The 15,878-nt window shown below is 39.6% G+C and overlaps 1 protein-coding gene across 1 annotated transcript in view; it reads right to left on the reverse strand.

Moving 5' to 3' along the window:
• Positions 1–15,453, reverse strand: part of siah2l (seven in absentia homolog 2-like) — a 43,224-nt gene extending 27,771 nt beyond the window's left edge. Inside the window, exon 1 of the mRNA XM_079835967.1 lies at positions 14,837–15,453. Within this exon, the coding sequence (XP_079692093.1) occupies positions 14,837–15,277 (441 nt within the window). The 5' untranslated portion in view covers positions 15,278–15,453. The remainder of the gene's footprint in view (positions 1–14,836) is intronic.
• Positions 15,454–15,878: the final 425 nt, after the last annotated feature.

Genomic DNA, 15,878 nt, shown 5'->3' on the forward strand with positions numbered 1-15,878 from the left:
TTTGTTTACCATAAATGCATGCCTTTACATTCAGCAGGACACTTTAACCGTATTTCAACAGACAATATAAGTAATTATGAAATTATAAAGATGTACTTAAGCCATTCTTAAGTTGGTCAAAAAACACACTTAGGTTCAACTAATTGCATTCAATATACATTTAAACTATAATACAATTTCATATAGTTGTAAATAACATGCAATTAGGTGTCTGAAAACATTACAGATTGCACTATATTCTTATTTCTATAATAAGTATTTTTTATCATAAGGGCTTCCTCACAAAGAGCTCAATTAACCTATTAACTTTTAAACGATTAATTGCTTTTTCTGTGGATCGTTGTATCCCATTACCCTGTCTGGATTCCACAATGGGCCATTTTCCTTGTGGCCAGTGAGCCATGATCGGTGGAGAGCCGCTGGAAGGTTGCATGCTTCGGGAATCGTACGCGAGGCAGATGTCGCATCATTAAACAGACCAAGCAGAATGTGGTCAAGGATCGCTGCGTCCATCATTAATGTTCAGGAGAAGCCAAGAGTGAAGCATCAGTGTGCCCACGGGGCAGATACAAAATGCTGCTGACATGGCACCAGAGGTCAATACTGTTTTCAATAGCCGTCCTCACATTGTACAGTGAGAGAGCGGGAGGAAGAAGGCGCTCGGGCGCACTGCATTCCAGTGCATCAGATAATCCAATTTAAAGATGGAGCTGAGGATGATATTGCTCAGCGCGTGATGAAAAGCAATTCCGTTCATATAATAAACAGCTGCACAGGAAATGCAACTACTGTGCTTACGGGAATGTGCTATTACTTTGTGCTTCCTAATAAAGTGGAGGAGGTAAATGCCTGAAATGGCAGCCACACTGAAAAAACTAAAACAAAAGCTAGCTACTGTATAAGATCTCTCAAGATTAACATTGCTGGTTTGGGAAAGAGTTTCAATATTTTTCATATTTAAAACTTGACTCTTCTGTAGTTACATTGTGTACTAAGACCGACGGAAATTAAAAGTTGCGATATTCTAAGCCTATTTTCAAAAACAGTGGCGTGTTCCTTTAACAATAACAACATCTGAAAAAATATATTATATAACACCAGTGGTATACAGTAACAAAGTATTTTTACTTGCATATTTTTTTTGCTTGGATTGTATTGCACAATTGAGCATGATTTTACTCATTTCCTGCAGGTTTCACGCTCACACCACTGATCTATACAAGTGTCGCACACACAAAGCCGCCTCTCAAACAGCTTGTGAGTACCAAACTGGCAACTTTTTAGTGGCTTATTGCCCTTAAATTGTGTCAAAATGCCTGTCTTGCTGAGAATTTGTTTAAACAGTCAGTTTTGAAAAGTAAATAGTTAAGAGAAAAGATATTGTGTAACAGTACTGGATCCGTGCATAAGCTCTATGACAAATAGCAGCATGTTTATTAGGCTGCTGTCACTTTAAATCAAAGAACAAAAGACAAGAGAAAAAAAAATCTGGAATTCTTGACTGAATAACTTTTGTAGCTTTAAAGGGTTACTTCAGTGTTTTAGCATTAAGCTTTGTATCAGTAGAAACCAGGGATGGAAATTAGCACCCGCCACCAGCCAAATGCGGGTGATTTTGTGTTGTGGCGGGTAGATTCGCTTCACCTACCGGCCACCGTGGCGGGTAAATAAAAATAGCATAGCCGACTGTTTCAGCTGGACGGCGGACACTTTTAGAGGAGTCACACCTTCAAAAAGAAATGTGCCGTTACAAATCAAATTCACAATATGCAGTAGAGAAGTTAATTTGCGTGTGGTTGCGTTAAGCGGCTTTATTGCCATAGCGGCGGAGTCTCGAGAACATGCGCTGGAAACGTGCACGGTTTTTTAAAGACATATCGAGCTCGCGTCACATCCACCGTTTGAACGCAAGAGGATCTCCAGATATAGAGCTGAATAGAAAAAAAGGTATCAATGGGTCTGTCCAGTAACTCGTGATGAACCTCAGGCGAACTGCACACTTTATGAGAAGCATTTCAGTTGCTCAGACTGACTGAAAAGCAGCAGCAGTGACACAGAGAGAGACCGGATAGCTGGACCGAATGGCTTCAGCCAAGTGCAAGCAAAACTCACGTAGGCAGGCTATCTGACGTTTCACATGGGGTTTATTATGCATTAATGGGGTAACGTTAGTTTGCAACACTTCACTGACAACAGCGTTATTGAATGGAAAAATAAACGATAAAAAGCAACAGAAATATATAAAGCATACATGCAGCTCACAGCTCGTGCTCCATCTAAGGACTGCCCACTCAGCGAGTGAGTAAAATAAGTGCCTTCCCCCTTAAAGGAGCAGCACCGAATTGTACTTGTTACAAGGTATAGGTCTATTGTTTTTTTAAATGGATAATATATTTATATAATATTCCATACATTATCAGAGCTTGGCAGACAGAATTATTATATATTTTTAGACAGGTTAATTAATAGATTATAGCCTAATTAATGTTATTATTAATGTAGAATTTTAATCATACATAATAAATAATCCTGCCATATAAAGTTTGCCCTTTATTAAAATAATATTTAGATAAAAATTGGACAAATAATTACATAATAACAGTCAAAATTTAAGTAAATTAATACAAAATTTAACAATTTTGAATTTCAGAATTGTCAAAAAAGTGATTAGTGGTTCAGAATGACTGCTTAAAGGGACAGTTCACCCAAAAATGAAAATTCTGTCATCATTTACTCACCCTCAAGTTGTTCCAAATATGTACACATTTCTTTGTTATGTTGAACACATTGGAAGATTCATTCCTACTATGGAAGTCATTGGTGCCCCCAAAGCAGCCTGGGTACCAACTTTCAGCAAAATATCTTCTTTTGTGTTCAGCAGAACAAAGAAACTCATACAGGTTTGGAACATCATGAGGGAGAGTAAATGATGACAGAATGTTTTAGTTTTGGGTGAACTATCCCTTTAAAGTGCACCAAATAGGCTTTAGAAATAAATTAAATAATCAAATGTAAAATAATATAAAAATGTTACATTGTCGTGAATGGGTGTCCCTTATTTTGCCACACTGAAGGTGGCAACCCTAGTATGTCGTCAACACGCTTCAGAAGATGCCAAAACTAATAGTTTCATTGTTGGGACTCAAAAACCTAAAACTGGAAGCCATAAAAGACCACGAATCATCCAAATGCCACATCCATTAATCTACCCTACTCATTTAATGAAATTAATATCAGTTCATGGTTTGTGTGTGTATAAGAGAGAAAGAGAAAATGCCAGTATTTCATTGAGACTTGAGATTAAATAAACTGCTGAAGTATTGTAGAGCTTGTAGTATTAATTTTCACATGCAGTTACACATTGTCGGTTAAAAACAAGAAATGGCTGGTAAAAACATTGAGTGGCTGGAAGATTTTGAAATCCACCAGCCACAGTGGCCGGAGGACAAAAAATTTAATTTCCATCCCTGGTAGAAACCCCGTAGTATATTGGAATTATGGTACTTTCCCCCCTCATATCCCCCTGAGACGAGAGAATTATGCACTTTATTTCTGGAAAAAATCCTCCGATGATGCAAATATCGTCATTGGAGGATTTTTTTGGCCAGAGACTATAGACTACAGCCAGTAGAAGGAGCTGTTCCGCATGTTATCAACCTGCCCACAGGGGAGGGATCTCACTCACATAATGTAAATTTTGCAGGCCGGCTCGGGCATTAATAACAGAGCGGTGCGGAGAAAAGTGAGTGTTTCAACTTTTCAATGAATTCCTATGATATGGAAGTTAAGCTTCCATAGGCATGATCTGATAACGCGGCAGAATAGACACGTGCCGAGAATGACGCTTTAAATCTGACTCCAGCTGCGTTTGTGCCTTGACTTTCGTTCGGCTCACTCACACTTTATTGAAAAGACACGTTCAGTTTTTAATTGTAGTGTCTGTTCTCTAAATGAACGAAATTATGTTATTACTATGAATATCAAAACAACGGTGGGGCGGTGCCGCAGTGGGCAAGAGATGTAACCAGTAGCCTCATAGGGCAGCGAAGAAAGTGCATTCTGGGAGTTGTTGTCTTTCATCCACATGAGACAAAAAAATGTCTGTCTTTTCTCTGTCTAGAAGGCACCAAATTCTAAAATAAGTTCATATTTCTACTACATAAATGACCATGTTTAAATACAAATGCATCTTCCCAGCGCTGAAGTACCCCTTTAATTCGTTCATGCAATCTCATCCTGTCTGCAAACCCAGTCTCTTCTTTACAAACGACTCCCTGGTTAAATGAACATGTGTGCAATGTCTTCCCCACGTGAGCTGGATATTCATTAAAAATAAAGTTCATCAATGCATTCATAATATTGGAATCCAAATGCTTAAAAATCAGAATCCGAAAAGCTTATGTGGTATGTTTACTGTTTAGAAATCCGATGCTGTTTAGCTCTATGCTGCTATTAGCTGTCATGTTAGTGGCACGAGTTGATGGGCGGGGCTACAGAATCAGGCGTTCTTCTGTTGAGGCGCTGCTTCACTTCACTTCACTCACACGTCATAGCCGGATACATTCTGAAATCGCTCGTTTGCTGGGCCTGGTGTCAATAAAAGCTTTTCTTTGACTAACAAGGAAGTTTTCAGCTCTGAAACTTACAGGGTATTCTTATATTACCATACCAAGACCTTTTATATATCAAAAGCTCAAGGGAAAGTTGATTTCTTAATTCATCACCCCTTTAATATTTTTACATGAATAATATTTGATTAGGCTGTCTGTACTTTTACTCAAGTACTTGATTTGTGTACTAGGTGCACTAACCACTGTAAAACTTAAATGACATATTTAAACACAAACTTAAGAGCTGCAGGGTCCAAAATAATTTGTACATGACCGCAACCAAAGAAACCACTGAATAATCCATACTAATACTTTTTCCTTCTTCACGATTTCAGTTGTGACTATGTAATATGACTAATGGATATAATCCAGAGACTGTGCACTTCGGTGGTGCTGAGGTGTTTATATTGCGTGCATTCCACTGCATTCGATATGACAAGTGACAGTGTGGAGAGAATATCCACTGAATCAGCAAGAAGCAGCAGTGAGAATTACTATTAGTTTGCTCATTACCATGCACTCTTTAAATAAATCTAAAAAGAGCTAACTGCGCATTCTTTCTGCTCTTTCCATAAAATATTGCTGTGCTGATTTTGTTCTGAAAAAGAAATAATTGCGTTATTTACGCATAATCAATTATAACATGGCAAATACTTCCTTAAAAAAAAAGAAAAAAAAAAAAGAATAAATGCATATAATTTATGCCGTTATCTATAACTCCCCTCACCCCCCAAAAATGCAAATCAGTGCAATTCCACCATGGTACAGAGTTGCCATATATGGAAACAACCATTTTTTATATTATTCATATTTTCTCAATGTTCAGTAAAAATATTGTAAGATAGATCGAGATCAGGTGTTATTGCAGCTATGCTGTAGTTATTTATTTAAAAATAGTATGTTGGATATTTTTACATTTTAGCTTTTCTCTGCATCCCACATATATAAAGACTGGCAAAGAAAATCGAATAGGGCAGCACATAAAGCAATATTTGTTGTCTCTCCAGTGCAATCTTAAACTAAAATGTACTTGATAGCACTGAGCCCAGTATTGCTCACTATTAGAATCTCTGCCAATGTGGATTTCCTGTGCAGAAGCAGGAGTTATTATGGTGCATGAAGTGTCGACAAACAACAATTGCCCTTTATCGACCATATCGATCCTTGAAGTATAAAGATGACTGTGTCCTACATTACCTCTGGTGAATATACAGATGCCATTAAAAGCACTCTGCATTAACCTTAACACTTAACTTCTGTCATTCTTTCTGCATTCAGCCTTCAGAAATACATAAAGTCACTGTCATTTCTGCCATTCTTTGCCCTCTGAAGTTTATATGTCAATATGCTGACAATGTCCTTTCTCAGCATACCTGCAAACACACACACACACACACGCAGCTTGTGTGTATGCAGCTGCAGAGGGGCGAGCGAGTCACCCTGTGAGCAACTCATCTGTGAAATTAATTATGGGCTGCTCACATTCATTCCTCCAGTGATATGATGAAGGGGCCGCAGCGATTACAGTAGGGGGAGGAAACGCTGTGCGCTAAAATGGTCTTTTGATCCACCTCTCAGCACAGCTCATGTGTGAAAACTGCCGATTTCTCATTAATCCTTCCATTTCTTTACTTAATTGACAATGAGTGCCTAGAGATCTCGGTGCGCGTGTGTGCATTTGTATAATAATGCACGTGACATATTTGTCTATACGTGTACATTTTATGAATAGCAGGGTATGCTATTAAAAAAAAAAAACACACACACACGTTACATCATAAAAAGAATGGCATCTAAGCTAATGTTAGTCTCTCTGTTTATCCCGAGGTTTAATGCAGTCAGCCGGATCCGGGCCGTATCCAGATCAGATGGTGGACCTGCGCCCAGACATGACCAACGCATAACCCTGAAGTGTCTGCAGAGACTCCCCCTGTCAATTAGACTCCCCCTGAAATTGCCTCACCGGCACAGCATCCTCAATAAACCCATCTCCTGCATGATGACTCCGATCTTTCGAATATTCCTATTTAATAATTGTTTAATCGATATGTCATCCTCAATAAACCCATCTCCGGCGTGATGACACTAGAGCTGCAACTAACGATTCTTTTTTCTGTCGACTAATCTAACGATTATTTTTTCGATTAGTCGACTAATCTAACGATTATTTTTCCAGATTAATCTTATTATTCTTTTTTACTGATTATTGTATTTCAAAGAGGGTAGTGAATTTGTATATTATTTTAACATGAAATCAATGAATGATGACAATATTAATTGTATTTCAGGAAGGGTAGTGTACATAGTATGCCATTTTATAATGAAATATATGAACACAAGAAGCTTTTTAAACATAATATATAATGATACTATTCATCATAAAATGTATACAGAGTAGGCCTAATTAGGAAAAGTTGTTTACTATAGTAGTTGAGTATGATTTACTTATTGATTTGTGTCAATAGTAAAGAAAATGCACTTGTATTTATCTGCAAAAGGTTCACATACAGGAACTTTCAGCATAGTGTTAATGTATAACTAGTCGTCTATTTTGAAGATACATGTGCATAAACAACGACTAAAGCTGCCAGAAGTTTTTGCCCAAACTTCAAAGACAAATGATTAAATGATTAAAGCTAGAGGCATATCTTAACTTTAATGTTACGTTAATCATGTAAACTACCTATATACAGCAAGTTATTATGCATATGTGTTTGGGACAGAGCGGAACCAGGTCGCATTAACAGGAGATATATGCAGCCCATAATAAATAAAAGCACGAGACGTACTGGGGTCGGAGAAGAGCACCGGAAAATGTGACCGTCTGTTGCAATACACGCGCCACGGTTCAGCTGCGCGAGAGAACACTGGCAGCGGGGTTGCCAGGTTTACACAACAAAACCCACCCATTCGTTACTCAAAACTAGCCCGAAACAAGCCCAATCGCGTTTCGGGGAGGTTCTCTGGTAAACATCGCGTTCGGGGGGTTAAATATGTGTGTTTTTTTGCTTCAACCCGCGGACATGAGACACAGCCCGCGGCAACAGTGTAGAAGTAGCCCAATTCCGCGGAAAAAAGCGGACTTGGCAACACTGACTGGCAGTGTGAAAGCTCCCGCTCTCCACGCGCACAGCTCCTGCTCTGCCACCGCGCGCAGTGTGAAACCGAGGTTACAGAGCGAACAAAGCACAGTTTTACTCTGCTTCTGTTTAAAGTACTCCCACACTTTTGAATGTCGCGGTCTGGCTTTATATGATAAATGATCATTTTCACTATGCCCGGGAGCAGAAGCTGCCATTATTCTAGATCTTCTGTTCCATTCTAGAACGTAAATAATGTGCCGCCGACGCGTCGACGCATTTCACGCACGTCGACGTATTTTCGTAGTCGACGTCATCGACGACGTCGACGCGTCGTTGCAGCCCTAGATGACACCGATCTTTCGAATATTTAGATAATCTAATATGACCTCTGACCTGTATAAAGTTGCCTGAATAATAATCATACACTGTTTGTTAATTGGCCAGAGGAGAACTGGCACCCCTACTGAGCCTGGTTTCTCCCAAGGTTTATTTTTCCCCACTATGCCAGCTGATGGGGAGTTTTGGTTCCTTGCCACTGTCGCCTTTGGCTTGCTCAGTTGGGGACACTAAACTTTCAACTAAATATCCAAATCAATGTAACTACTAAACTAAATTAAATACATCAACTAAATTACTGATCTGCCCACATTGTCTGTGTATGATAATTGAAATGAGCTGATGACATCACCGTTTTCTCCAGAACGGCTGTACAGCCGAATCAAATTCTGTTGCATTCTTTTCCTGTTTGTGAAGCTGCTTTGAAACAATCTGCATTGTAAAAAGTGCTATATAAATAAAGTTGACTTGACACATAACATGACAGGTGAAGTGAATAACAATGATTATATCACTCTTCATCACGGCACCTGTTAGTGGGTGGGATATATTAGGCAGCAAGTGAACATTTTGTCCTCAAAGTTGATGTGTTAGAAGCAGTAAAAATGGGTAAATGTAAGGATTTGAGCGAGTTTGACAAGAGCCAACTTTGTGATGGCTAGACGACTGGGTCAGAGCATCTCCAAAACTGCAGCTCTTGTGGGGTGTTCCCGGTCTGCAGTGGTCAGTATCTATCAAAAGTTGTCCAAGGAAGGAACAGTGGTGAACTGGCGACAGGGTCATGGGCGGCCAAGGCTCATTGATGCACGTGGGGAGCGAAGGCTGGCCCGTGTGGTCCGATCAAAGAGACAAGCTACTGTAGCTCAAATTGCTCAAAGTTAATGCAGACAAATCCAATCCATTGGAGATCCTACCTCGCAACTTACAGGACTTGAAGGATCTGCTGGTAACATTTGGTGCCAGATACCACAGCACACCTTCAGGGGTCTAGTGGAGTCCATGCCTCGACGAGTCAGGGCTGTTTTGGCAGCAAAGGGGAACTAATATGGTTTTAATGTTATGCACATAAAGTGTATATTACATACATACATATTTATTTAATTTAAAAAAAAACAGACAAGACTTTCAAAAAAATATTTTAATAAATTTCAACTTTTGTAAAGATTTTATAAACATAATACACAAAGTATTTGTTTAATTTGAATTTGTTAATATTTATTTAAATTAATTTTTTTAAAATAGCTCATTTAAAAAATGTTTTTTAAACTATTATGATATACTGACAAGACATTAAGAAATATTTGACTTATTAGAATTTTAGTATTTACTCCATTTAAATTTTTGTAAAAAGTTTTTAATAAATAATTCAGTTATTTATAATTTGCTAATATTTATTTATATATTTTACTTATCGAAAAATAATAAAACGGACATTACAATTGACTGACAACAGCCAGTTAAGTGGACACTATATATAGCTATACCAAAAATGACTAAACGTCAGCCGGACTGATACGGTCTACGGCCTCTTTGTTAATGACGAAGATTTTTTCATTAGAATCATGCGAGAATAAATATTGTAAACAAGAATATAAGAAAGCAAAAGCATGCACATACTGATTTTCAAGGGCAGCAGAGCATTTTGTGTCGTGTAAGAGTATTACACTCAGTGCTGAAATCATTGAGACACATGCGCAGTGGCCAGGTGTCACCAGTGTTCGCCACACTGGGGTGCTCTCCTCTTTGAACAGGGTATGATGGGGGTCATTACAAATCTCTAATTTGCTTCTCACTCGCCACTATTCATAGTGACAGCAGATTGTGTCTTAAAAAAACCCGCAGAACAGGCTGAAAATAGACTCACACGGCAAAATAAATGCCCAAGCCTGAGGGGACTAAGTGTATCCATGTCTAATCTGGTTACGTATGCCAGCCGGACACAGCCGTCCGCTGCCAGAGCCTGGCGTGTGAGGAAAGCAGCTCAGTGACAGCTCTGAGGAACTGCTCTCTTCCTGCCAGACTCTCTGGGCCATGCTCCAAACGGACATCCTATGATGAGGTGTGCTACTAAGACATCTTACGAGACAGTACGACTGAGATCCAAGTCTTCAATTTCCTTTTCCACTTCTCCTAAAGAGCATGTTTCTTATAAACGGAATAAATCATTTTTTAGGAATGTGGAAAAGCAGATCCTGTTTCAGGTTCAACTCACGTATATTTGTCAAACAGCTGTCGTGTACTAATACAAATCTCAGGGTATCTGCAGGGTTTTAGAAATCTTTTTTTTAATACCTGCACAAATACAATGAAAGGGTTAATCACCCAAAAATAAAAAAATATATCTCATCATTTACTCAACCTCATGTTATTCCAAACCCATAAGACTTTCGTTCTTCTTCAAAACACAAATTAAGATATTTTTTTTTTAATGAAATCTGAGAGATTTCTGTCCCTCCATTGACAGTCTGTGCAACTACCACGTCAAAAAGTTCATAAAGACTGTTAAAGAGATTGTAAAACTAATTCATATGAATTGAGCGGTTTAGTCCAAATTTTCTAAAGAGACATGATCACTTTATATGACGAACTGAACAGGATTAATTTAGAATTTTATTCTTTTATAAACATTCAGAAACAAACAGAAGCTCAACCGTACTTGCTTGACGCATGATAACAAACCTCATTGGTTCTTGCTGAAGCTCAAACGTGCTGCGTAACACACAAGAATGAACCTCATTGGTTCTTGCTGAAGCTCAAACGTGCTGCGTAACACACAAGAATGAACCTCATTGGTTCTTGCTGAAGCTCAAACGTGCTGCGTGACACACAAGAATGAACCTCATTGGTTCTTGCTGAAGCTCAAACGTGCTGCGTGACACACAAGAATGAACCTCATTGGTTCTTGCTAAAGCTCAAACGCGTATCACATGAGAATGAACCTCATTGGTTCTTGCTGAAGCTCAAACGTGCTGCGTAAAATTAACCTCATTGGTTCTTACGAAAGCTCAAACGTGCTGCGTAAAATTAACCTCATTGGTTCTTACGAAAGCTCAAACGTGTTGCGTAACACACAAGAATGAACCTCATTGGTTCTTCCTGAAGCTCAAACGTGCTGCGTAAAATGAAGCTCATTGGTTCTTGCTGAAGCTCAAACGTGCTGCGTAACACACAAGAATGAACCTCATTGGTTCTAGCTGAAGCTCAAACGTGCTGCGTAACACACAAGAATGAACCTCATTGGTTCTTCCTGAAGCTCAAACGTGCTGCGTAAAATGAACCTCATTGGTTCTTACGAAAGCTCAAACGTAATGCGTAACACTAGAATGAACCTCATTGGTTAATTCTTATTAGAACGGTGAACTTCTCTTTGTTTTCATTTAGAACAACAAGGAAAGCATATTAAAAATAGTAAATATTGAACAACTTATTGAACCCCAAGTGCAAAAATAATTAATTGATGTATTATTTATTCCAAGGGTCAGAGTCAGAGACAGAGAGAGACAGAGACAGAGACAGAGAGAGAGACAGAGAGAGAGAAACATGATAAAATGAATAGATTGCAATAAAAATGTGCCATATGTCTGCATCTGTTGAGAGCAGCGCATGGCACAATCCCAAAACAATTATTTTCAATCGCAACATCCCTCCACAAAAAACTGATATATGAGGCCCCATATGTGCTTTAATGCTGTAAACAGAGCATCGAAAAACTAACTGACTAAGCCCTTTGCAGAAACAACAGGAGCTTCACTTTCACTACAATCATTGAGGGTTACTTTCCTTTACAGATGGCTTGTATCCCTCTAGAGACTAGACTACATCACATACCAGTTGCCATGTCCTGATTACAGCCACTGTAAGGAGGAAACATTACCCCAGGTAACAAGAGTAGTGATCAACTTTCACCAGCGATAACATAGATAGAGAATACAACTTTAATGTACTGATGATGCAATCAAGGTGTTTCAGGCCAGTCAAAAGAAAACTTTAAGCTCAAACTGCCATAAAAGCTGCAACACACTGCTGCAATGCTGCAGTTGTATGGGGGAAAATGTGAACTGAACTCATATGCAGTATCAAGAGCTAGAACTAATCCAGAGTGAATTCAGGTCTTTCTGGAGCAGATTGATCATCATATAAACGATAAAACAAAGTTAAGTAAGGTTTTAATAATATGTATTATGTTTATATAAATGACTAATTAAAGTGATTATTACGCCAGTAAAATATGACTGATCCTTGCCTGACAATGTAAATTCAAATTCTCCCTGATAATTTTTCAGTAATCACATTTTGTGTTTCTATCAGCGGTTTAGAATTAGAACTAGATACGGAATCACTAATGAATCACTTTTTGTTTTTATCTAATTCAGGCCCTCCAGTTAAAAAAATTATAATAAAAATTAAAATCAACAAAATGCTGCATTTGCAATTCTCCATAATTTCCCATTATCTTATGAAAGATGAAATTATTGTTTTTTTCTTAAGGCCTTAATGACTATTGTACATCATATTGTGTCATACATATGGTAAATGTTGTGATTTCCTTATTATAAAACAGCGAACATTTTGGGAAATTATACCACAAAATCAGTTCATGCCACAAAAAAGTCACACAAAAAAAAAAAAAAAATCATGAAATCTTGGAGGGACTGCTAATTGGCTACTTTGCAAAAAGAGTTTGAAAATGTTTGTGATTAATAGTGTGGTTCATTTGGACACTTCAGACAAACAGTGAATTGTTTGCAGCACTTTCTCACAACGAAATAATAACAGAATACTTTATAAGACGAAAAAACAAAGCACTCGATGAGGTGGATATTTATCTACAAGCCAAACAAAACCTGGAAATGTTTTTAGGCAGCTCTTTATTGTGCAAACAGCTTGTGAAAGACAGTACTGCAAGTAAAGACAAACATATATCCATAACAATATATATTTTTTTTAAATGAAGAGTATAATGGGGGGCTTGTTGAATAGGGAGGAGACAGTCTAGGAGATGTAGTGGAGTCAAAACCCATAGTGAACATTATAGAGTGCACTCATTCAATCCCACAATGCACCACAATAACAAGTGTATGTTCAACAGCTAGAGAATACCCATAATGCACTTTGAGAGTCACGCACCGAATTAATTCCCACGTCGGACCAGAAAATGGCACCCGTAGCGGAATCATCCATCGATCCACAGGTGCACTTAGGGCGTGTCCGAATCCACTTTTGCTAGTTTAACGATGGAAAAAAACGTTCGGCGTGCCAGGTACATGATCCAAAAGGGTGCATGGTCCCTCATCTCCCATTCCCTTTAAAAGCCAGTTGCGCTTGCTATGGCAGATTCGATATTTACATGACGGAATTTGCAAGCGGAAAGACTGAACGCGTCTCCAGAGATGAATCCTTTTATTTTTAATATTTAAAAATGTTTGTGTGCTGCTGCCATAGACTGTAAAAAAATATGGATGTAGTGTCCGTGACGTCACCCATAGGATTCTGATGAGCCGTTCTGAAGCGCAAAGTAGGGACGAGCCATCTTGGCAGCGCGTCATCGCGCGTCACTCCCGGATAACAGAAAATGGGCAAAAGCTGAAGTGACACGATGACTGACAGACAGCAGATAAATGGCTATCCACCTGTCACTCGAAATGGCCACGCCCTTAATTATGCAGAATTTTAAGGCTTTATATAATGTAAACGAATGAGTAATAAAAAAATTCACCCCCCAAAAGACCAAAAGCACAATTTGTACCAGGCTGTAAACATGTTTTATTCTGCTCTAAAGTTGGCCATTTTAACATGGGGCTCAATGAGATTCTGCTCCCTTCTGGATCCTGTCCCTAGCGGCCAGTCGATGAATTGCAGTTTGAGGCACTTCCGTGTTGGCTTCAAGAGAAACTGCGGGAGGTTGCCGCTTGGCTGCTGCGCATCCCTGTGTGTGTAATAAGCAGAGTGTGCACACATTGTGCACCCGCCTATAGGCGCATATTACTAAGGGGCCCTTAAATAACACAAAAATACTGCGCTATTGACTTTAGACCAGGTTTTTGTTGGTCAATGGCGCAGTCGATTTCAGTTGCCTCAAAATAGCAAGGCGCCAACAATGCGCCTGATCACACCTCGTTTTCAGACCAGCACGCCCATGGGCGAACAGATGGGCGCGAGTGGATTTGCGAATGTGAGAGCAATTGCTATTTAAACAACATGGTGCTGGACTTGAACATGAGAATGGAGTCGTGAATGATGGTATAGGGGGCGATTTCCGACAACTGCCTAAATTACCCTCTTTCAAAATGTAAAGGTAAAGTGTAATTTCTGCACCCCTAGCGTTACCGAACGGAAATGCAAAAATAACAATGAACCCAAACGGGTTTCCCAAACACTCCCCGCCCCCAAACCCACGCCATTGGTTGAGACAATGTTGATAGGTCGGCTTTGGTCTGTATGTTCAAAATATCGTTTTGAATTTTAGTGACATGATATCCATCTACGATGTACTGAATGTTAAGCTATTAGAATAGGAAAATAGCTAAAGTATTTCAACACTTCAGCTGGATGTGTCACTGAAAATATAAGCAAAAGGTGACTGAAAATATGAATGAAGCAGAAGTGCTGCATCTTCTTGCCTTGATGTAATACACCTGTAGCATCTGAGCTTTAGTTACAGGATATGACCACACTTTCTAAACTCGTGGCTGCCTGTGTGCCATCATCCATAGGCTACTGAATTAAACAACCTTACAGGCAACTTTGGATTGGTTATGACAGCTGAACTGTGAAAGCATTTCACCAGTGCTACTGGGTTGTTCTTACCTTACACGGAAATGGCAGAGTAGATGCAACTTTTTCCATAGCCAAGTTCCTTATGCTCGGCGTCAGAGGGCCGCGACAGGTTGGACAACAGCTGAGCTTTTGCCGACACTGGTTACACACCAGATGCCCAGCCTGGCACTGCAAGATCGGAGGCAGCACATAGTCGAAACACACCGGGCATTCAAACAACGCTGTCAGTTCGGCTGACTGTCCCGGCATGGCAGCGACTGGAAGAGTTACAGAGGCCGCGGGCACAGTACCAGAGCCCGGGACAGCGCCGGATACCCCCGCAGCGGCTGCTGCTGCGGCCGCGGCGGCAGCAGCTGCAGCGGCGGCGGCAGCAGAGGCGGTTGTTCCTCCAGAACCTCCATGCTTACTTCCTCCTGCTTTACCAGCTCCGAGTCCCCCGGCCGCACCACCCGTAGAGGACGGACGGCTCATGGCGAGGAGTGTAAATCTCTGATGGTGTAAAACCCAGACGAGTTCAAGCCCGAGAGCCTCACCATGTACTCCCGACTGAAGACAGACTCGGTTCCGAACGGCCTGAGCCTCCAATCCCCCGCGGATACAACATGGCCGCCATAGTTTGAGAGCGAGTAACGAGTCTATTGGATAAAGGAGATTTGATTGACACTGTCCTTAGCCAATTATAGAGCTGCACTTGACGTTTACGTAAAAGTATACGTGACTGGCTAGTGAAGTAAACAGCAAACAGTTGCACCATGGCACTTCAAACACACCCGAAGGATGTTTCACCGTTTTATGCAATCAGAAGATGGCGCATTTAAAAGGCCAAGCCAAACCATTAGAATTAAACCGAATGAAAAAGAAAAAATATATTAAGTCTTAATAAAAAGTTATTACTGGACTACTAAATTGAAGGCGGCATAAACGGAATAGATTTTATATTAAAATTCCCTCTTTTCAGGTTCAATATAAAATACAAACAAAATCACGTCAGTTAACTTGATTTGGGATGCACAGATGAAATATGTATATTCAAACAAATTACCTTAAAATTATCTCAGTGTTATTTATTTTC

Source organism: Gobio gobio (assembly GCF_949357685.1).
Source record: "Gobio gobio genome assembly, chromosome: 14".
Taxonomy (NCBI): Eukaryota; Metazoa; Chordata; class Actinopteri; order Cypriniformes; family Gobionidae; genus Gobio; species Gobio gobio.